General features: G+C 37.7%; 1 protein-coding gene across 5 annotated transcripts in view; it reads left to right on the top strand.

The window, feature by feature from the left end:
- LOC124171819 (phosphatidylinositol 3,4,5-trisphosphate 3-phosphatase and dual-specificity protein phosphatase PTEN-like) overlaps positions 1–24,466 on the top strand; it is a 111,170-nt gene that overhangs the window by 16,071 nt on the left and 70,633 nt on the right. For 3 of the 5 annotated variants that reach the window (XR_006867975.1, XM_046551160.1, XM_046551156.1), the window contains exon 8: positions 22,215–22,265. The exons of 1 other annotated variant lie outside the window; for it this stretch is intronic. Coding sequence is in view for 3 of the 4 variants with exons in the window: in XM_046551160.1 (XP_046407116.1) it covers positions 22,215–22,265 (51 nt within the window). In the remaining variant the exon portion in view is untranslated. The remainder of the gene's footprint in view (positions 1–22,214; positions 22,266–24,466) is intronic. One more of the 5 variants, XM_046551157.1, reaches the window with a different exon arrangement.

Here is a 24,466-nt window from a genome sequence, read left to right as displayed (position 1 = left end):
CAATATTATCCATACATATTAATATTTTAAAGTGGGTTAGAAGTGAATCTAGTTAGTTAACCAGGATGCCCATGATTGTGCTTGTGTATGCAGTGACACATTCTGTAATTTCCTCATTAAGAAGTAAGAAGTTTTTCAAATTTTGTTAATGAAATAGTTTAAGAGAGAGCTTAGGTAGGCAATGTAGGAAATGTTTGAGATTAATCACGGTAATAGCAGATGTGCAAGTGACTTTGCTCAGACATGCATTTACCCAGCTTCAACTAAGCACATGTTATTTCATCAATAAAAGCAGCTGTAGTCACAATAGATTGATTATTTAAGGTAAAACTTTGGTAATGAGACACTTCCATGAGTGTTTGTCCCTACAGAATCGCATTCTCATGCCTTGGGAAAAGTTTTGTCACTTATTGAAGAGAAAGTAAGTACTCATAAAAATGGTATTGATGGTGAGAGCTACGAGATTATATTAGCTGATGAAAGAAATAATATTTTTTCTCTAAATTAGACCACTTAGGCATATGTAGTTCACCAGGTCTCCTAAAATCCTAAGAACAGTTTCGAATACTGAGCATATTTGTGCCTCCATTTGGAGTAATCGGTCAACAACAGCAACAAATCCACAGAGAAGAAATCATTTGCCTTGACCGAATTGAATGTTTTTTATCTGTATTATTCGCACAATTTATGCATTGCAGTTGACTGCCGTGAAGTTATGAGCGTGGCTAATCCTGGTATACTTAAAACTAACAACATAAACAGGTTTTTCTTTGGTGATGGCGACCAGCAGGTGGTGTGATTTCTGTTGTTTTCAATGCAGTAATTGATAAACTTTCCAGCCCTAGTGTAAAAGCAACACTGAACTGTGAAGTCACCTCTACATATTCTCAGTTATAGCTTCTCTGTGTGTTATGGCATATGATAAAATATTCTACCTCCTGAATGGGGCTGCCAAATGGCCATGTTCGTAATACTATATCAATTCTAAACTTGTACTTTCTCACCTCATGTTTTCTATCTGTTAATTATATTTATTGTCTTTATCAACACAGCTGTGATTGTGTGATAGTGATTTACTTAAATTGTTTCGGTAACTTAAGAACCAAGTACTTAAGGAGAGAAATATCTTGCAGCTTTTTTTTCTAAAACTGCAAAAAAAGGGTGTACTACATATTGTTTTAATGCATGGTAAATTAAACTGTTGTTAAGATTGTAATAGTCTGCCCTTTCATCCAGGCATAGGAAAGTGGTTGCATTGAATTTAATGAGTGAATTGATGTATACTTCATTATTTGACAGAATTTTTTTTATTCAACAATTTTAGAATAGTTACTCATTTTGGCTTAATACTTCATGTTTCATTAAGTGATTACCAGTAAAGGCAAATGATTTTTCCTCCGCGGTAATTTTGGACCTAATGTGTACTTGGGTGTGCCTTGGTAGAGGTATGTCACTGGCTAGTTCACGCTTAATTCCTTAAATAGAGGTACAGCACACTCCCGATTATCCGGGCTAATAATGGGGAGAGATGGCACAAATAATCGGAAAACACGGATAACCTAAACTTTCACTTTCATGTGTTGTAATGTTCATAATTTACGTAAAACAAACAATATATTATTATTTATGTAGTTATTCTGTTATTTTAGAGTGCTTCCTGGACTCATTGAGAGCTTTGTTTCCAGACTGCGATCTTTTTAGTGGCGATAATATGATTGTATTCGTAGTTCTACTACTCTATGTTAGACATGGTTTCGGAAACCACGCATCCATGGCTGTGTGATCATGGATACAGAAAATTGGTTTGCACAAATGCTTCAAAACCACTGTGCGAAGTCGGAAACTACACTGTCGGGCACCGGGATACAACTGCTGCAGGATGTGTATCCGTGATCACAAAGCACAGTCTCACACTGTGAGGCTTGGAAAACAGGAACCTCGTTCACGATTGCTTCCGTTTTATGAAGGGGATTCTAATGGAAATAATGGCCCTTTGTAGCCTAGCATTAAAATGCAGTAATTCCGGTGATTTGGGTCCGATTTTCTTTTTTTTTATAAAGATCACGGAAAACACTGAACGAGAGTGAAAATCATGCATGGATAATCAGCAACTCGGATATGCCGTAGCCAGATAATCGGTAGTCTGCTGTAATTTGTTATTCAGGTCATGATTTCGGGCTATTACATCTTTGCATAGAAAATGTCCTTTTAGCCCAAAAGTTTTACTTCACATTGTAATTTAACACACAGAATTTTCCCTGATTCAATAGGGTAGTTTCCTTCATCAAAGAAAACGAAAGGCATTGATTGCGATTCCTTACCCACCACTAGTGTATTCATAATGTACAAATTATTTCGTTTTAGAAATACCGGTTTAGACGAAAGGCAATGGTCCATTTTTATCCTTATTTGAAAAGGGCCAGATTGGTGCCCATGCGATGCCACTCTACGTGACGTCACAGGGACCTAGTTTCTATACGAGAAGATAGTAGTTATACATCGTCTGAGGTTACCATTGCATGCATGAGGCGCAGAGCTCAGGGAAACATGTCTTAATAATCACTTATTAAAACTGGCTAAGGTCGGAAAGTTTTCTTCATTTGATAAGGTATTAATAATCCTTATTTAAGCCAAGCGCTACCAGCCAGCAGGGTACTCAGCTACCCGCTAGCAGCCTGCGTCGTATCAGCGCTAAGCCTCGCCTCAAGGTCACCTCACAGGGCGGCAGCGGGAACCAGAAATACGTCACACGGAGAGATTTCCCGGCATTCATACTTACGCGTCGCGTTTTCGCTCGCTTGAAAATTTTCACTTTTCATTTGATCGCGAAAAATAGATATCGTCATTTAAAAATCTAAAAGCATGAAATACGTACTTCAGGAGTAATAATCTTTCGATTTAGTCAATAAAAAAATAATAGGAAACCACCCTATTGTATGATTTGTAGTATTCAATGGGGATTCCCAAATTATTACCTTTCCCTTAATTCCAGATGAGAGGTGTGTTCTCTGAAAAGTAATCTATTCTAGTCAACTGTCTACTGCTCTGGATCATTATCAGGACTGAAAACATAGTTACCATAATTAGTAGGATTTTTTTGTTTTCTGTGGGAGGTCAAGGGGTGGGGAATAGAAGCGAAAGACAGGGTCATTAGTACAGTAGAACCTCGATCTATTGTTTTTTAGGGGATGGACAAAAAAAACTATGAATGGGGAAATATTTGGCTAGGTTGCCAATGTCAAAGTATTTATGATATTCATTAAAGGATTCAAACAAGATTTTTGCTGATTTCAAGAAAATTCAGTACTTTATCAAAACACTCCCATTTGTTGATTGTTTTGTTGATTCACCTAAATTCTCTTTCAAATATCCTTAAGGAACACGCCACTTCTCTAAAAAAATGTTTGCACTCCACTCGGCATATGCTCTGCTATTATGAATTTCTGTCTACTGTAAAAATTCTTATCCATCAAACATCCTTTCAAGTACACGTATTTACGAGAGCAATGTGCATGTTATGCCTAAAACTGCCTAAAAATGCTTTCGCCAGTGCAGTGATTGTTTGTAAGATAGATCACATTGGCCAAAAATAGTCTATTATCTGAAATGTTCCTTTCTAATAAATATATTTTTTAATATAATTAAGGCAATATGTAAAGCATGAACAATGTTGTGTTATCCCTATCATTATGTGCTAGCGGACAACTCAGAGCGTTGTGCAATATTCACACGTTCCAGCCCATGTTCTTTTCTTCATCTTCAATTATTTTCAGTCCATCTTTTTAAGTTCTCACTTATTTCTTCGGAAGGGCTATGGTCCGAAGACGAAAGAAAATAAAAGCTGAATTTAATACACCCACACAGAAAACACCCGATGCACAGTGGGCCGACAATGGGAAAAAAGGCGGACAAAATTACAAAATGGCTTTGTTTTGAGTTATAAACTTGAAAATTTGTCGGTACACCCATGTCTCGTATAGCGCAATTTCGATTAGCGCAATTTCGATAAAGCGAAAATACGTTCCTCGGGGAAACATTGCAACGCAGTGTAGCCTAATCAAAACTCTTAAACGCTCTCGTGATAAAACGTGAACTTGCGCAAAGTACAAACGAAATTTCTATCATTTTACGCATAGTAATGTTATTGCTTGCCTCAAAGCTTCTTTTTTGTTTATATATTAATCGAAATCTATTGCTGTGCAATGGCCAAAAGTATTACTGGGTCCAGATAGCCGGCTTACCGAAGTAATTTATCTCGTCTCCTTAACAGAATGGTAATAAATAATTTAGATCGTTAATTAAGCGTGGGGCTAGTGGAAATGATTTTTTTTCAGCAATACGGTTTGAGACGTATTTTTGCCGTCATAGGTTATCGGGCGATTGACTTCCAGGTAGAGGGTCCACGCCGTCTACGCTAAAGCCTTCTAGGTCATCGGTATTCACGGGGGAGAAATGGAGCGGTGGCCGAGTTGCGCATGAATAGCATCAACACATAAAAGGGTCCGCTATAGAGTTTCAAACACAATGGCTTCGTTCACTCCCCGCAGTCTTAGGCCTTCTGCGTCTCAGGAATACAGTTCAGCAGTGGAAGGTGATTTAGATAGAGCCATACAGAGTAAAAACCAAGAGAATTTGGCAAAAAATAGGAATGCGTGTAGAAAAATCAAGAATTTATCAGTAAAAACTATAAACCTAGAAGAGGAATTGAGAGAGGTCAATTGCTTTGAAAATGGAGAGCGTCAAAGCGATATTGTGCGGAAGTTTAAACGTACGATGCCTTATCTTGAATTAAGACGAAGTTAAAACATCAGTGACCTCAGCCGCACCAACTTCAACCAAGCGGTCTACACATACGGAAAGTTCATAGAGAATCAGTACAAAAAGACGAGAGTGGTAATCGCTCCGAGACATTTAGTGAAAGCTCCGGTTGGTTCCAGCATTTAAACGGCAAGCAGGTATTTTCAGTGCGGCGATATCAGGTGCGTATGCAAGTGTTGATAGCGCAGTCACCGCAACATTTTCTGATGAACTCCAAGCTGTGATTGAAAGTGGCACCTTTCCCCCTCAACCAGTTTTTAGTGTTGACGAGACGATATTGTTTTGGAAAAGAATGCAATCTCGTTCATTCATTTTCAGGGAAGGAAAACCTGGGTCAGGTTTCAAGGCATTTAAAGACTGTTTCACATAGCTGCTAATGACTCGGAGGACTTCAAATTAAAATGATTTATCATTCATAAACTCCGCTAGCTATGAAATGGCATTCGAAGTAGCATTTTCCTGTCATTTCGATGGGCGACAAAAGGGCCTGGGTGACACAATAGTTGTTTTTAGACTAGTTTGAAAAATCGTCAACTTCCGGCAATGCATTACGAACCCCTGAGATAGCAGATGTTAGCCCACCCGCACGACAGGAGGGAATTTCAAAAGCACGTAAGAATTTTTTTTAAGGTGAATAAAAGTCTTTGAATGCGTGCATACTATCTTTAAAGATGTTTTAAACTATAAACATTTATATAAATAATGTTTTCTAAGGCTTTTTATGGGAATATAGATGTTTTAGAGGAAATTCAATACCAAAGACCTATGCTACCAGGAACGCATCCCTATCTTCCCAATGATAAAACGCTCTCGTATAACGCAAATTCGTATAGCGCAAAGACCCCGAGGAACGCATCCCTTGCGATATACGAGACATGGGTGTATACTAAAAAATGATTGAAATTATTGATATTTACTTCATTTGGCATAGATCTCACCCGTTACTGAGATACAGAGGCTCAAATGTGAGCAAATTTCCATAATGATGCCCGTCTTCAATTTTCTCTGAAAATCTTCCAAAGTAGATGGTGAAGTTATAGGTGGACTCTTACGGAATAAAAAACCACATAATCTGTTGCCATGGTGTTTTACTTTAATTTTCTGTAATCTTAAAGAATATCATCGATAAATTCTTATCGTGCGGTTACAAAATGGCGGATACTGTTTTTCGACGTGGTTTTACATTTAGGTAGAGTTTCAAATGGGTTTTCGGCAAAGTCATGCGGAGCAACTTGTATGAGAGCCGTCTTTGAAGATTTCTTGAGGTATTTATGCAGTTATCTTTGAAACAAGTTTGCGATGCTGGAAATAACATTGATTTTTCGATCGCACGGCAGGGTTTGTCTCTGCGCGTTGGGAGATGTATTAGCCGTGACGCAGTAAGGTTATTGAAACTGTATGGGTTTTAACGCTCAGCATTCACCGTTTTTATGTTTTGCTTCAAGGCACTGATTCTCAAATGGTCTATGGTGAAGGCAGTGAAGGTTTTTCAGCCGAGGTAAGTGCACGTTTCATTGAAGTTCATTTAGTTTTCTTTGGATACGATCGAAGACCATGCTTCTATTAAAAGCATTCAAACCTAAAAAAAAGTGAGTTGTTTTCCTGGGACTCATACAAAAATACCTATCAGAAAGATACCAGCAGAGACTCTTGTACCTTCTTTACTCTCCGATCCCTGACCCCCAGGATTCTACAGCGAAAACGGTCGTTTTCGCTGTAGAATCCTGGGGCGGAGCGGAGCGGAGCCTTTGACCGTTTTAATGCAGTATTTCCACGGAAGCTTCTAACTTTTTTTAAATGTGTATCATACCCTCAGTTATACTTTGACTTATAGATTACTCATGTCTGTTACAAATTTACTACACGTTCTTCCCTGTGTGCTCATTAGGTAATTGGATAACCATAGGTTCTATAAATTTATTGTTTATTTTTAAATTTTATATAGGCTCCTTCCAATTCAATTCCTTTCAATATAAATATTCCATTCAGTATAAAATGCCTCTTCACATGGTTAATGGACTTTATATCCATATAACAATATTGAAATTGGGGGAAAAATCATTCACTGAGAAAAAATGCTTCCTGCATTATATATTGCGGAGGCTGAATTTAAAACAAAACCCTGGTGATCTGAAATTTCTCATTGATTTCCTTCCAAAACGTGTGTCATGGTCATACAAGGTCATAGATGGGTCGAATAGCAGATTTCTCAAACTTGAATATCGAATTCGAATATTAAATCATTGCTTGAATATTCGAATACCTCGAATAATAAACGATGAATGTGGGAATGTTTGACTTGGTTGCCTATGCAGCAGGAAACACAAGATATTGGCGAGTAATTGTGATTTCCTTAAAAGGATTCAAACAGCAATTTAGCTGATTATACGAGAGCATTTTTTTAGGGAAGATAGGGATGCGTTCCTGGGAGCATAGGTCTTGGGTATTGAATTTTCTCTAAAACATCTATATTCCCATAAAAAGCCTTAGAAAACATTATTTCTATAAATATTTATAGTTTAAAACATCTTTAAAGATAGTATTCACGCATTCAAAGACTTTTATTCACGTTAAAAAAAATTCTTACGTGCTTTCGAAATTCCATCCTGTCGTGCGGGTGGGCTAACATCTGCTATCTCAGGGGATCGTAATGCGTTGCCGGCAGTTGACGATTTTTCAAACTAGTCTAAAAACAACTATTGTGTCACCCAGGCCCTTTTGTCGCCCATCGAAATGACAGGAAAATGCTACTTTAAATGCCATTTCATAGCTAGCGGAGTTTATGAATGATAAATCATTTTAATTTGAAGTCCTCCGAGTCATTAGCAGCTACGTGAAACAGTCTTTAAATACCTTGAAACCTGACCCAGGTTTTCCTTCCCTGAAAATGAATGAACGAGAATGCATTCTTTTCCAAAAGAATATCGTCTCGTCAACACTAAAAACTAGTTGAGGGGGAAAGGAGCCACTTTCAATAACAGCTTGGAGTTCATCAGAAAATGTTGTGGCGGCTGCGCTATGAACACTTGCAGATTCACCTGATATCGCCGCACTGAAAATACCTGCTTGCCGTTTCAATTCTGGAACCAACCGGAGCTTTCACTAAATGTCTCGGAGCGATTACCACTCTCGTCTTTTTGTACTGATTCACCATGAACTTTCCGTATGTGTAGACCGCTTGGTTGAAGTTGGTGCGGCTGAGGTCACTGATATTTTAGCTTCGTCTTTATTCAGAATAAGGCATCGTGAGTTTAAACGTCCGCGCAATATCGCTTTGACGCTCTCCATTTTCAAAGCAATTGACCTCTCTCAAGTCCTCTTCTAGGTTTATGGTTTTTCTTGATAAATTCTTGATTTTTCTACACGCATTCCTATTTTTTGGCATATTCTCTTGGTTTTTACTCTGTATGGCTCTATCTAAATCACCTTCTTCCGCTGAACTGTATTCCTGAGACGCAGAAGGCCTATGACTGCGGGGAGGGAACGAAGCCATTGTGTTTGAGACTCTATAGCGGACCCTTTTATGTGTTGATGCTATTCATACGCAACTCGGCCACCGCTCCTTTTCTCCCCCGTGAATACTGATGACCTTGAAGGCTTTAGCGTAGACCCTCTACCTGGAAGTCAATCGCCCGGTAACCTACGACGGCAAAAATACGTCTCAAACCGTATTGCTGAAAAAAAAAACTCATTTCCACTAGCCCCACGCTTAATTAACGATCTAAATTATTTATTATCATTCTGTTAAGGAGACGAGATAAATCTTCGGTAGGCCGGCTATCTGGACCCAATGACGAGTAATACTTTTGGCAATTGCACAGCAATGAATTTCGATTAATATATAAACAAAAAAGAAGATTTGAGGCAAGAAATAATATTAATATGCGTAAATTGATAGAAATTACGTGTGTACTTAGCGCAAGTTCACGTTTTATCGTGAGAGCGTTTAAGATTTTTGATTAGGCTACACTGCGTTGCAATGTTTCCCCGAGGAACGAATTTGCGCTATATCGAAATTGCGCTAATCGAAATTGCGCTATACGAGACATGGGTGTACTTCTTTCAGAGCAGGTTGGTTTTTTGTACAAATATAATTTTTTTCAAATTTATTGATTAAATACTATTCCACCTTTAGCTCTATGTGACAAAATTCATTCTTTATTTGCCAGGCTCTCCCGAGTGACCAAAAAAAGAATTTCGCACCTCATGTGTTAGATCGCGTAGAAGAAAATTCAAACTTTAAAAAACTACTTCTACTAATGCTGAGCTTGTTCTCATGGCATGTGTTAGTTAGAGAAGGAAGGAAGATACTGCAGCAGCTCAGCTAGTTGCAGAAAAACGACTATGACCCCTACTCGGGCTTAAAGGGTTCCTTTATGGTGGAGAATAAGTGAAAAGGTCCACATTGAGATGACAGTGGAGGAGGCACCGTCAATGATGATTGCCTCTGAGTTGATCAAGAGTCAATATCAGTCTCTCCATAGGACAGCTTTGAGCCATGGACATGAATTGTATCCCAGCTATGACAGAATAGCGCTAGCAAAAAAGGCAGCTTATAGCAATGGAATGAAATAACTGAGACCATGTGCAAAGTAAACCTTCAAGCACTACTGAACCACACTGTATTGGGAATAATAGCCTGCTTAGTCACCACTTCCATCACTCATGAATTAAAAGGTGTGATGAAATGCAAAAGACGGTTTTGATGGAAGTTAGGGCCACTCTCAATATAAACAAATGTGGCAACGGGTGGATGCTTCAGACGAATTCCTATTCATTAGTTCCCTTGTACTTCTTAGTTTCATTAAAATGCTAAAGGTAACGACTCAAGTTTTATTTTCACTATCTCTTGGTTAACTACTTTTATCTCTAAACTATTGATAAAGAATTTAACTTGCATCGGAGGCACCTCTCACATCTAGGCTCTACAATTTTAGGTTACACTATCTGGGAAATTCCACGGCCATCGTCGACCCTATTTTGTCATCCCATCCACTTTAACTGAAGAAAAGGTACAAGAGAAGTTACGAAATCATAAAGACATATTGAAAGGCAGGTGGATGACCTTAATGATTTAACTCTGGAATTTACACGATCAAGTTCTGTTTACTACTGACAATGATCAACGGTATGGTAATGCTTATATGCTTACATTATTTTCCTAATTTTTTCTTAATCTTAATGCCGTTATAATTTATTATCCTACAGGAAAGCATAGTCATCTCGAAATTAAGAAAGACGATTGTTTTTAGTTTGCAACACACTGACGGACAGGTGAATCATGAGGTGCTAAATCAGCAGAGCTAGAGCGTTGGGTGTGAATAACTTAGGAAATGTAAAATATCGTACTATGTACTGATATCAATAAATATTCTTTTGGTTTGTCTACGTTGCACTGCCGCATACAATTTTTTGAATGCATATTGGATATATCGTATCAATTGGAATTTAAACAGTGGCATTTGATAAATTGATTTTAATTTATTTTAGTTTAGAAAGGAATGATAAGAAATATTTAAGTTTAAGTTAGTAATATAAATTGAAATAACTATTTTGAAAAAGATGTTCAGGGATTTATTCAAAACGTACTTACAGCCACGTGGAAGTTTGAAATTATTACGCTCCACCAACCAATTCAAATCACTTTCATAAATTCTGCACACTCAAGAGAACTTGACTTTCCTTCACCACAGTCAAAGTAGAACTGAGGGTATGATACACATTTTAAAAAAGTTAGAAGCTTCCGTGGAAATACTGCATTAAAACGGTCAAAGGCTCCGCTCCGCTCCGCCCCAGGATTCTACAGCGAAAACGACCATTTTCGCTGTAGAATCCTTGGGGTCAGGGATCGGAGAGTAAAGAAGGTACAAGAGTCTCTGCTGGTATCTTTCTGGTAGGTATTTTTGTAAGAGTCCCAGGAAAACAACTCACTTTTTTTTAGGTTTGAATGCTTTTAATAGAAGCATGGTCTTCGATCGTATCCAAAGAAAACTAAATGAACTTCAATGAAACGTGCACTTACCTCGGCTGAAAAACCTCCACTGCCTTCACCATAGACCATTTGAGAATCAGTGCCTTGAAGCAAAACATAAAAACGGTGAATGCTGAGCGTTAAAACCCATACAGTTTCAATAACCTTACTGCGTCGCGGCTAATACATCTCCCAACGCGCAGAGACAAACCCTGCTGTGCGATCGAAAAATCAATGTTATTTCCGGCATCGCAAACTTGTTTCAAAGATAACTGCATAAATACCTCAAGAAATCTTCAAAGAAGGCTCTCATACAAGTTACTCCGCGTGACTTTGCCTAAAACCCAGTTGAAACTCTACCTAAATGTAAAACTTTGTCGAAAAACAGTATCCGCCATTTTGTAACCGCACGATAAGAATTTATCGATGATATTCTTTAAGATTACGGAAAATTAAAGTGAAACACCATGGCAACAGATTATGTGGTTTTTTATCCCGCAAGAATCCACCTTTAACTTCACCATCTTCTTTGGAAGATTTTTATAGAAAATTGAAGACGGGCATTATTATGGAAATTTGCTCACGTTTGAGCCTCTGTATCTAAGTAACGTGTGAGATCTATGTCAAATGAAGTACATATCCATAAATTTCAATCATTTTTGAGTATACGTACGAAGTTTATTGCTTGAAAAAAGCCATTTTGTAATTTTATCCGCCTTTTTCTGATTTCCACCCACTGTGCGATGGTTTGAAGTCAACCCACCCTTGAAGGTGCGGAACCACTCGTACGAGGTAAAGTTTGGAACTGTTGCTATTGTGTGTGCAGAGCATACTGCAGGGGGTGAATCATGACTATATGACAGGGCCATGGAATTTTTTGTCCTAAAGAGAAGGCAAATTACCCAATCATTTCTAAGTAGCATAGCGCCAGATGAGCAGATGAATTTGAATTGCCAGTAGGGAGAAGCAAAATATCCTGAGATGATATCCTTTCGTCAGTAACTCTGACAATTGAGACTTATAGTATAACTCATAAATTGTAATCATATGTCCTGTTTTCGGAAAAAAATGCCGCATCCACTGCCGAGAAGCTCAGCTGTGAGGATATCAAGTTTTGCCAGAAATCACCATCGTATTTTTCCCACTATTTTCTTGCTTAAAATGCTTAAATAACGTTAGAAATACGTTGAGTTTGATCTCATTCTTTTTTTAATTACGTGCACTATATTAATTTTCCTATATAAGAAAAGTATTATACCAATTGTCAAAATTCACTGAGAAACACCTTTTGGGCTGATAGGTGATTCATGCAGCAGTTGACCTCCAGAAACTGGGAACTTGGAAGAGCAGGTAGGCTGAAAAAGGTCTGTGGATGAGAAAGGAGGGGTTTGAAACATGTTTCTATTGTTCTCGTGTAACTTGATATTTTCTTTTGAAGCTAGGGCTTCAAAATACGATCCCTGTGCAAGCTGGGACCTTTTCTTTGATTTTGCAGAAGAGGAACGCATCAGAGGAAGGGAGGCAAATGCTGAATGGAGGGGGATAGCAGATCTTGGGAAATGTGTTAATGTTACTATCCAACAGCATTGAGCTTCTCCCTGTGGTAGCTCCATCTCCTGGGCAAAATTCAAACTAGGTGCCTGTCGTTATTAGCTACAGGCATCCCCCGAGTCGAAAAGTCGAAATTTACGTAAGTCGAACATTCTGCGTTAGTGCTTCAGAAATTTCGATCGGTGCTGTGAATTCTCAGTGGAGAAATGCACGGTAAATTCTCAGTGAAGTTTCATTAAAATATTCTACTTGATCAGCAGCTACATAATCTGTAAGATGTTGCAAGAGAATTCGAAAGGATTTTTAAGATGTTATGTGATTCTTGGATGTCTATATCTAGAAAAGAATGAATTCACATGGCAATTGTCATCTCATTGGCAATGGTAGTTTACCAACAAATTAAATTCATTGGCTTAACTTGTTCGAGAATGAAGGGCGGTGATTGTTTTTCTTTAATTATCTTAAACCTTTTCTATAGATTGTCAAAGAACAAAAATTGTGCAGTCTTGCAGTCGGAAGCCAAAGTGTGTCGTGTAACGCCTCATATGGCCATCATTTTGCCAGTGAGACTAAAAACTTAAGTTGGTCAGAGTCTAAAAAACCTTTTGATAAATACAGTAAACTCTTGATTTTACGAAGTCAGTGGGACCGGAAAATTGGCACTTCGTAAAATCGAGTTTCGTAAATTCAAACCTTTTTCATAAGTCACGAAAAAAATGTTCGCTTTTGTTTCTTCCGCCGTTTTTTGTCTTTAGTGGTCTTATTTAAATGTTTTCGGTGGTTATTCTCGGTATAATTCATAGAAAATGCTTTTTGCTATCGATTTATGATGTGAAAAATCGTTAAATAATTATACCACCATAAAATTCCCATTTCTTGTTCATACTTCAACATCAACGATCGCTAAAGAAATTCCCGACCAGTTTAGAAAATGTAATCAAATAATGAATTGAAATGTTTATTAAAAGAATTAACAGTAATAAATTTGTGGTTAGGAGCCAATAGCTACTATTAAGTATGCAAAAGATAGATATTTGTTTCTGACACCCACGGAATTTTAGCGGCAGCCGGCCTAACCGCCATTTATGTCGCCCTCTATCGCTCAGTGACGAGAAAAAAAGAAAAACAAGGGTCTTAGCCCGTTTCCAAAATAACCTTCGTAAGTTAATATTTCGAGTTACTTCGTATTTTCAGCAGAATGTGCTCTATTTTCACTGAGATTCAATTACGATCATAAATAACGTAGGATGTGATTATCTTCTGGCGAATATTTGAATTAAATTCTGTTTGAGTTCTCCGTCCGACTACTGTGTTCCATCATCTTCGCAGACGTTGCCATAAAAGACTTAATTCTTCATCAGGACTGTATTCTTCATACCGGGTGTGAGGTGACCTGTTCATATAGTATGTTTCTCTCCTTTTATGCCGACAGGAGCAAGGTTCCAACCGGAAAACGACAGGAGAAACATCTTACAGTATCGGAGAAATATAGATAGAAACGTTATTATCCACATTGATTGTTTTCCTACAAGAGACGTTTTATCATTTCGCAACGTGGTTAAGTATTGGTTCGCTAGCGTGAATTCCCAAAAAATGACACGCAAAAACCTGTACCGTCACCTCATTTAGTTTTCGTGTTCCTTTCTCCGCCGTATTGAAAGTTAGGCAAAGGATCATTGACGTAGAGAAAAGATTTTCTTAGTTTTAGCACTAAAAAATAGTCGCGCCATAATCGTAAATAAATATAGTGTGGAAAGAGCAAAGAAATTAATTTCAATTGAAAAGTCAGCTGAGAAGAAGAGAGAGAATTATAAGCGCGGCACCATTTTCCCGATAGTGGAAGATACTTCTTCCACCTCTCTCCGGTTAATAACTTACCCACTTGGCAGGTAAAGATGAACCATGCCCTTCTCCACAATCGGGGAACGTTCCCAGTGGGTGGGGTGAATAAGAGTGGGATGGGGATTGCCTGAGGGAAGAAGTGTGGTCAGCACAAGTACTGGTGAAGGGGGCAGGACAAAGAATGGTGGGGAAATGGCCTTCAGCTCTGCCTCAGTCTACTTTTGGGGGCCGTATTTTTTTGCGACGCACACAAGCTCAGTCTCCTTAGGGAGGGAGTGAATGGGAAATGCTGGGGAAGGAGGGGTTTGGGATGCGTAAGGTGGGTGTCAGCAAGATCAGCCAAAGACGGCAGGAGGGAAGGGACGGCTTTGGAAAGACAGAACCCCAGCATGGGAGAACGGGGAAGCGCGTGAGAAGAAAGTTCTGGTTAGACTTGGAAGTGCGTCTTCATTACGAGAAGCCTGAAATATAAATTGGCGGTAAATAGAGCCCAGTACTTAAGATATTTAAGTTGTTCATTCACAAAGGCCAATATATACACGAAAAGATATTATGGCGCGGATTGCACGTATCAACGTCCATTCCGGGATGTTATTAATTTCTGTTCCCATTTATAAAAGTAGCAAATAGATTTGAAAGAATGATAATCATGAATAAAAATATCTAAATCGATATCCAAACGCACATGAGCAAAATAGATGAATGTATACATACCGATCCATCGCAAGTAATACCGCTCAAGCTTCTTCCGGTATAGGACTTTAAAATCCTGGATAATGCCTTGGTCCAAGGGCTGGGACTTGCTAGTCGAGTTCGGGGGTAAAAAGAGGACTCGAACATTAGCCAATTTTAGATCTTCCACGTATTTATGAACGGTGGCATTATCCATTATTAAAACAATTTTGCTGTTCTCTCCAGCAATTTTTCTCTGTAGACGTATAACCGTTTGCTGGAAAATTTCTCGGGTCATCCAGCTGTTTTTATTTGCATGGTAAAAAACGGGGAGGGCTTCCAATTTTACATGTTTTAAGCACCGTGGCCTTTCAAATTTCCCAATGACAACGGGCTTATTTTGTCCGTGCCCGTTTGGTTGACGCACAGCCCCACAGTAACACGCACTTTACTCTTTTTCCCCCCATGGCACCTTTGCCCTTTGAAACCCAGGGTTGCGTCAGGTAATGCATTAAAAAATAGCCCAGTTTCAGGGGCCAGCGAGGGTGAGCTCGTCGAGGAAAGGGTCCCGGATTAGGGACCCTTCGAAGTGCTTCGGCAAAAAGTAGTCAAGTAGTCTTCGAAGTACGTTCACAGCAGTGCAAAGGGTTAATTAGGGGTGTACGAAATACTTCGCGCGACCTTCCTGACATGTTAAAATACGAATTATTGTCGATGCTATGTTTACGAACAGGCACGTAAATAGGGGCATAATGTCAGCCGCGATATTTTAACTGAACTCCTACTCCCCCTAAATTCCCACACTGAGATTTTTGGCGACCCATTTCTCTCCAAAGTTGCATTATCATTTACGATTTCGCACTTTTGATGGACCACAGTTGGAAGCGCTGATTTTTTAGCTACTTACGCCGGCGTAACTTGTTTTGTTGACAAATTTTTCGCCGTAGTTCGTATAAACGAATGCCATTTGCTCCTAGGGACCGAGCCGAGGTTCGTAAATTCAAAAAATTTCTTATAATCGAAACTTCGTATAATCGAATAGCGCCATGTATTTAGCATAGGCTTTTCACCGGGACCGCAATATCACTTCGTATAATCGAAAACTTCGTAAAATCCTGCTTCGTAAAATCAAGAGTTTACTGTATTGTATAAGAATTGAAACTTAGGAATTTGTGGTCAGTAGCGAATAGCAACTATTATCTATGCATAAGATAGATATTTGTTTTCAACACCTACGGAACTTCACTGCAGTTGGCCTAAACAGTTGTGTTAAAAAATAAGCTAAGTGTTTGGTGCCTGTGCAAACATTTTCTGAACCCCTGCACATTAAAAACTTTCAAGAACCTTAGGCATCATGCTAACTATCTAATTAAGTTAGACTTTACTAGCTACATAGTCTCAATTTCCTCAGATTGTGTTTCCAACCCAAAATGGTTCTGGTCAATGATCAACACCAGGCGCAATTCTGCTTCCACCCCTATGGAAATGTCTTTTGGTGATGAAACTGCTGTTGGTCCAGGGCGTGCTGACCTTTATTCCAAGTTTCATTTTCATCCACCTACACCTCTTACCTACTTTTGGATACCTCTGTTCTTGATATTAAATGTGTTAGTTCCCACTCTCTCTCCTCACTTTCCACTACCCCCGATGAATGTCTTAAATTTTTAAAATTCCTTTAAACTAATCTTGCTACTGGTTCAGATCAGCTGGCCATGATGTTTCTAAAAAACAAAGCCCTTTCCTTGGCATTACCCCTGTCCATTATTTTTAACAGATGTTTTTCAACGTCATACTTTCCTTCAGTGTGGAAAATTGGCAGCATTTTCCCTCTTTTCGAATCCGGATAGATATCTTCTGTGGAGTCTTACCGTCGTATTTCAATTTTGCCAATTCTATCAACTATCTGTGAGTGCATCATTCATCAATGTCTGTTGTCTTACTCTCTTCCCTTCATATCTGATAAACAGCATGGTTTTCTTCCCAGATCTTCTACAGTTACAAATCTGTCCATTTTGCACAAATATTGCATTGACACATTTGAGACTTCATCACAGCTGGATGTTTGCTATATTGATTTTGCCAAAGCTTTTGACAAAATTAACCATCAGTTACTACTCTTCAAACTAGAGAAGCACTATAATATCCATGGTAATTTCCTTTCTATTCTATCATCATTCCTATCAAATAGAAAACAGCAAACTTTAGTAGATGGGTCACACTCTTTGACGGCACCAGTTAAATCAGGAGTTCCGCAAGGGAGTGTCCTCGGGCCTTTACTTTTTGCATTGTACATAAACAACTTGGTCGATATCATCTCCTCCACCACATGTAATATCTTACTATATGCAGATGATTGTAAAAATTTTAAACAAATTGTTTCCCCGACAGACTGCTTTGCTCTTCAGAGGGCTCTTGATACCATACTCAATGGTCTAACATATGGTGTCTGGAAATAAATCCATCCAAGTGTACCATCCTACCTTTCACCCTACGCAAGTCAATCCCGAGTCATAATTATCGCTTATCTGGACATCATATTCCTTCAATCACTTCTCAGAAGGATTTAGGGGTTATTTTTTTACAGTAAGCTGCTCTTCCGTGAGCTCACTAAATCTATTTCCGCCTGCGCTATGTCATTGGTGGGTATGATGTATTGCTACAGTGAGGTGTCGGATATAATTGCTCTACGCTTCTTCTTCTTTTCCTGTGTCTCTGCGGTCCTGGAATACTGCTGCCAAATCTGGTCTCTGGATCTGCTTTCTTCATTAAAGCTCCTGGAATGCCCCTTGAATTTTTTCCTTTCTGTTGTCCGCTACCACCACAAGCCTTATTGCAACCTCTCCCTCAATAAAATAAGATCTTCCCTTGGTATCCCATCTTAATCTGATTGACGTGTCCTCAATTACTGGAGACTCTTCCTAAATATTATTAGCCACAAATACAGATCATTTGACCTTCTTTCCCTTTTCCCGCTTTGTGTTCCTTCATACACGACTAGGTAGTGACTTATTTCATTGTTTCACCCTCCACCTTTTTTGTCTCTAAACACTTTTCTATTCAGACTTCCTTCTTCCATGAACTCCTATTCCAAATGTTTTCCAGATTTTGATCCTGTTTTTGATCCCTCATCCATTTTGCACCTTCTCTATCGTAATTTTCCCCATACTCGCACTACCCGATGAAGTCTACCATTCTTTGTTATTTATTTGTAAATACTTTAAAATATTATTTTGTTTGTTTTTGGTTGCATTTTGCTTAATATTAGTAAATTATTCTCTTTTTATTCTCTGTCCTCTGTTTTTGGACTGAATTAACCGCCATTTATGTTGCCGTCTATTGCTCAGTGACAAGAAAAAAGAAAACTAAGGGTCTTTGCCCATTTACAAAACAACCTTATTAGGTAATTATTTGTAATTCTTCCGTATTGTTAGGTGAATGAGCAATCTTTTTAATTAGTTATTTTCATTATGATTCAGTTACAATCCTAAATTACATAAGATCTTGTTTTCTGCTGAGCCAATTATGCTGGATGTGAGATGCCATGTTTATGTAGTATAGCTCTCTTCTTTTATGGCAACAGGAGCAAGGTTTCTACAAGAGAAAGGCTGGAGAAGCATCTTTTGGTATCAGGGAAATAAAGAGAGAATCGTTATTATCTACATTTCATTTTTTCCTACAACACACGTGTTATCATTTCTCAAGATATTTAGGTGAAGTGTTGGCTCACGTGCGTGAATTCTCAGAAATGATATCCCAAAACTTATAACTCAACCTCATTTAGTTTTTGTGTTTCTTTCTCCTGTGCAATGATAACTGCATTGCATTTGCATTACAAAGTATCATTGATTGAAAGAAAAGATTTTCTTAGTTTTATCACTAAAAATTAGTTGTAATCATAAATAGTAGCGTGAAAAGAGCAAAGCAAATTACTAATTTCAATAGAATAGTCTGCAGAGAAGAAGAGAGGCAATTTTATAAACATGGCACCTCACACCCGGTAGGTATCAATGGCCATGATGACGATGGAAAAGTCTTTGATGGAAACGTGGGCAGAGAGGTAGATGGAGCACCTTACCCGGACAGAAACCTGAGAATGATTTAATTCGATAGTTAATTAGTTTTTTCTTTCCCCCTTCCGCCCTAATATTTATTTCCGCTTATGGCACGCCTATTTGCAGTGGTAAAACTTTTTTAAATATTAACCAGATCGCTAATTATTTAATCTCATGAGGTAAAATTATCAATTATGAAAAGTTGATGTTTCATTTAGTTTTTCCCAAAAAGTGACTCGTGCTTCCTAACTTGGCTACATGATTAGGATATATTACAGGATTAGCAGGGCAGGTAGCCCAGCCGTGTCTTTGGGTGAATGGAGAGGGAAGGGATGCTAATCCGCTCTCACGGAAGCTGGGACAGACTAACGGTACTTGTCTGAACCCACTACAGCATTGAAATTTGACTAATTTTATGCACTTGCAACATTTTCTGGGTATGATTGAATAGCGTAAGGTTTAAGAATTAGTGTAGAAATATCCCACCCGACCTTCTCACGTGATAAACTATGAAGTATTGTCAATGCGATGTTTATGAGTAGGCATGTATTTTTACTGAACTCCTACTTTCCATTGATTCCCTCTGTAAGTTTTTATGCATACTCTTTTCCTCAAAAGTGGCCCTATCATTTACGATTTCACACCTTGATACACCACAGTCAGAAGCATGGATTTTTTTTGCTGCTTTCACTGGAATAATTAGTTTTGTTGACAAATTTTACGCCATTGTTCATGTAAACAAATCTCATCGACTCCTGGGGACTGAGCCTGATGTTTGTAATTTCAAAACATTTCGTATTTTCGCAACTTCATATTTTCGTACCTCGTATTTCATGGTCATAATTCTGGTGTTGTGATGTTTGTATCATAAACATATTTATTTTCATTGTATGTTATAAATCTATTTTGGGAAGCCACCAGTGATACTTATTTCCCATAGACCATATATGATACCTCTTGCTCCTGAACTTAGGCCTCAATACCTGACACATTCCTATTTTTTAGTCTGGAAATGGTAGTACCTTCCCTAGTAAAAAAGTGCTCTCGAATTATGCATGCAATGTTCAATTCACCTGATCTATTAGCATTGCATTTCATTCCATATAGAATTCATGGGAAGCAGTGAAAACATGCATTCCAATAGTTGGGATTCCATAGAAATAGACTCTGAGCAACTTGAACAATCAAACTGAGTATCAAGATCTCAGTGCTTGGAGCCAGGTCAAAAAGCATGATCAAAAAATCGCTTAATTGCTATGCCGGTAAAATTTTTTTTCAAGCTTGCAACTCTCTTGTGAAAAAGTTTTTGGCCGTGATGTAACTGGAGAACTGTAATTTCAAACTATGGTTTATCTGTGAGATACAACAGAAATTTTGCTGGTATCCTAACAGAATGCTCTCTCTCTATGATTGCATCCACTTCTTCATGTACAGCTGCTGTGGGCTCCTTTCATGTGAGCAATTTTGGGGAGGCCGCATGTTAATGCCTAGTTGAATGTGAAAATGCATTTCATCAGTGCTCATTTCAACTGAAGAAAAGTATTTTGCTAATTCTTTTTAACACTCCTGTAGGTAATGTAGGGTGCATTTTTTAGGTTTTTCCATGCTCTAAGCAGTTTCTCCTGCAGTCCAGCGGACATCTTCCGTTGTTGTCTTTTATACAATTATAATATGACGAAATCAGAAAAATTGAGGAACTAATATGTTGACTCACTGTGGAAGCCTTTGCACCAACTTCATTCCTATCAGCACTTTCTGGATACTCATTAGTTGTCACCTGATGCCTTATATTATTTTATGATTGAATTGCAGGAAAACGAAATAAGCTACGTGTTCACTACTGTAACATTTTGGGAAATGAGTAATTGGAAAAAGTGTGTAATGATTGCATAAGGGACTTTTTGGGAAAAGTTTCATTGCTACACACAAAGAGAGACCTTTCTTGGAATATAGACGGAATCAGTAAATTTTAATATGGAGTCATATGAGACTGATACATGGAATTAATTAGCTGATGAAGTTTAATGATCATTTTCTTTGCATCAGTGAAGTGTGGCACATCTTGATTCAATGCTCCTCGTATGATTAAGGCTGAAATTAAGTCTTGACAGTATTTGTGGTATTCTAATGCTTATGCCTAGACTTTTTAGCTCGAATGTGTAGGAGAAATTTTGCATGCATGAATGAGTGGTGATAATTGTGGAGTTAAAACCTTATTATCATGTTTTTGCGTATGTTTTATTTTTGTTATCAGATAGTATATATTTTAATTGCCAGCAATATAAAATCCATTGAAATCCTGTCAGAAATGCTATTTTTCTTAATACTTGTACCAGTCATTTATACTTGGTCTAAATAATTCATAACACTCTATCACTGTTCACAGAAATTGTAGTGAAAATTTAAAAAAAATTCTAATTTGTGCTGTGCTCACTTTGCATGACAGATGCTGGCATAAGAATTCCCAAGTACAGGAGCATTGAGTCAGTTCCTTTAATTGGAAGCACATCCAGGTTAATTGTCTTTGGGTTTGTGTGTTTAAGGATATCAGTTAATCAACAATCAGCAATAATTGTAAGAATCCTCTGATGTTGATATTTATTGGACAGCAGGCAGCAGTTCTTTTTAATTAATATGTATTTAGGAGAACCTATTTTACTCATAAATGATTTGTAAGAAATTGAGGTAATTCAAATTTCCAGCCAACTCAATTTGTGTGCTCAAATATGGATGGTATCACTGTTAATTGACTGATCCTGGAATTAGGAATGTAAGGGCTTTTCTGTCAGGGCATATAGATGGCCTTGGAAAGAGAGTTATGATGATGTTAGCATCCAACGTAACAGACCAACCAGTGCTATGTAAATACTTAACAATGAATGTGGAAGGAAAAAATTCACCATGCCTATGTTGTACCTGTGCTCATTATTTGGTGAAGAGTGCAATTTGGTGAAAAATGCAAAAGTTATGTAGGGTTGTGCACTTTTAATTCATTTATTTAACCAATTAGTGGGAATAAATTATAAACATGTATAATATATAAATTTTTGTGAGATCTATGACAATAGCAATTCTAAATTTGAAGAATATTTTGCACTTCAATTTTACTGTTGTATGAATACCAATCTCTTTCCATTTTTTGCCATTTCATTGTTACCCTATGCACATGAAAAGTCCTTATTTGTAATAGATGGTTAGGTCTAACATTTCCCTTTCAATATGACTCCATGGTTTTGCCTATGAACATGTGGGCTGAGTCTAATGTCCATGGAAGTGGTATTAAAGTGGTCTGATTGGTGTTTTTCTAGCAGGTTAAATCTTGCATGCAGTCTTCGTGCAACAAGAGGCACCCATCCCAGGTATACTAGTAGTCATGTGATGCTTTCTGTTTTTTGTTATGATGAAAGAGTTGACAGCTTTTTTGTGTTTTGTTTTGCTATTCACTGATCCTTCCATTTGTGGGCGCAAGGGATTGCTCAAGCACTCACAAGCAAGCATTCATATGAAAATCTGGGATGTCACTCCCTGCTTTTTGATGTGTTCTTGATGTTAACCTAATATGGAGATAGTTTTAGAATGCTCAGTTCTGACTGCAGATGGCATTGTTGCTATCTTTAGCCAAAATCAAAGTGTTTCGTACGGCATTAGTGAGAAGGATAATAATAAGCATTTTCTGCTGTTGGAGTTTATTTGCAGTGTAAGCCATCCAAAATTTTATGTTATTCATTATCACCGTGTAAATACACCTCTACTTACTGAAATATTTCCTTTTAAAATTCTGCAAATTTATTCAAGGATTTCCTTCTCTGATGCAGCTTAAGGCTTTAGTCAAAGGAGCTTACGTGGCTAGCTTAGCCTTTTAATTCAGGCATGATCTAAATCCATTTAATTTGTTATTTTTTGTGGGTTCATTAAACTTTTACTGTGATTTCAGATATTTTTTTAAAATACCTATTGTATTAGGTAGACAATGCATGTAAAGACCTTGATTATCCATTTCTACCAGTAGGTGTGTAGTGAAAATGAAAATGCATACAAGCTGTGTGGCTTTTGGTTGAAAATTTTCGGGTTATGGGAAATTTACTTTACCTTTATTTTGTAAGAAATCATGGAGTGTGTTTTTATTATTGTATTTTATTCTTCCTATTTTCATTTGCAAAAGCGCGTAACTGTATTAAATTTGCATATTGTTTGGTTTTTGGAACATTGTGTATTCCACATAGTTCTTTGAGTGTTGCTGTGTCTGATTGTTTAAAAATGAAGTGTTATCTTTAATAATATTTTATTTTTTAAACTCACAATTGCTTGTTGTTTGTGTGCTGATATCATTAGCATTGCTCTGGTTTTGTAAATAATGGCAAAAAGCAAGCAAAAATATGCTTCTCATTGGTACATAATTTCAAGTCAGGTAGTACGTTTCATTAGAATTTTTTGATTTAATTTTTTCTAGAAGTATTTGGGACAGTAGTGTACAGTAGGCTATGTCAGAAAAATTGCATTTTGTGTTAACTTCTTCAGTCAAAATTTCAAAAAATGAAACGCTACAAATAAGGCTAAATGTTTTGAACATCCAGGTAAGCCTTAGACCCTTGCAATGTTGCCTTTCCTGGGGAGGAGGCTTAGAATTGAAAATTGCCTGACTTTTATTTTTTATTTTAATGGTGCATAACCATGTACCGCAAAAGTGCCGTTTTACAGTGGCCTAGTAACATTAAATGTTTTAAGACTTACACTTGCAATTTTGAAGTAAAATAAAACAATGAAACCAATAGTAAAAAGCAAAAAGCATAGAAGGGGAAAATATTTGAGTTAGAGATATGAAAGCCAATGCTTGCAAATGATTTAACTGGACGTGAAAAGGGTTCAAAGTGTGGGGAGAGGAAGTTCAGCGGAGAGGAAGACTAGAGAACAGTGAGAGTGGGTGGGGAAGGTAGTAACTTAAAAGTTAATAAAGGAGAGAAATTTTGGGCAGTAAGTTTTTCATTTCTTCATAATGTCATGCAAAAACTATAAATCTTTTAGTAAATTCCATACACACAGTTTTTAGGACATATACTCAGCTTAGTAATCAATTGAAGGTCAAGAAGTATAATGAACATATTAATGTACCTCAAAAACTAGGGATGTGCAAGTACTCAAAAATCCGAGTTGAGTCTAGTTGCTTCGGTTGCAGACCTGTCGAGGCCGGTACGTCTACAAATCTGTTGACAGGAAGCGCTGTCATGAATCTCAAGTAATAATATCGTTTTTAAAGTCGATAAGTCATTCTAATGCCTTGGTTTGGGAGTTTCAGTTTGCTATAAACACTATTGTTGTCTATGTGGGCGCCGAACATATTTTTGTCAGCCAAGGCGGCCGATTGTCATCCTACCTGGCAGCATATTCGAAGTAATCGGAGTGGACTGCTGCATCGCTCATCCTTTCTTGTGCGATACCTTTGTACCCTACTCAACACTCTTCATTCAGACGCCTAGAGAATCTTAACAAATTGTTAAGATTTCTAAAAGAAAGAAAAATATGCAACTTTAATGTTTTAGTGGACAATGCCAGTTTTTCCCAG

This window comes from Ischnura elegans, chromosome X, assembly GCF_921293095.1.
Source record: "Ischnura elegans chromosome X, ioIscEleg1.1, whole genome shotgun sequence".
Taxonomy (NCBI): Eukaryota; Metazoa; Arthropoda; class Insecta; order Odonata; family Coenagrionidae; genus Ischnura; species Ischnura elegans.
This window is presented reverse-complemented; position numbering and strand designations above follow the sequence as displayed.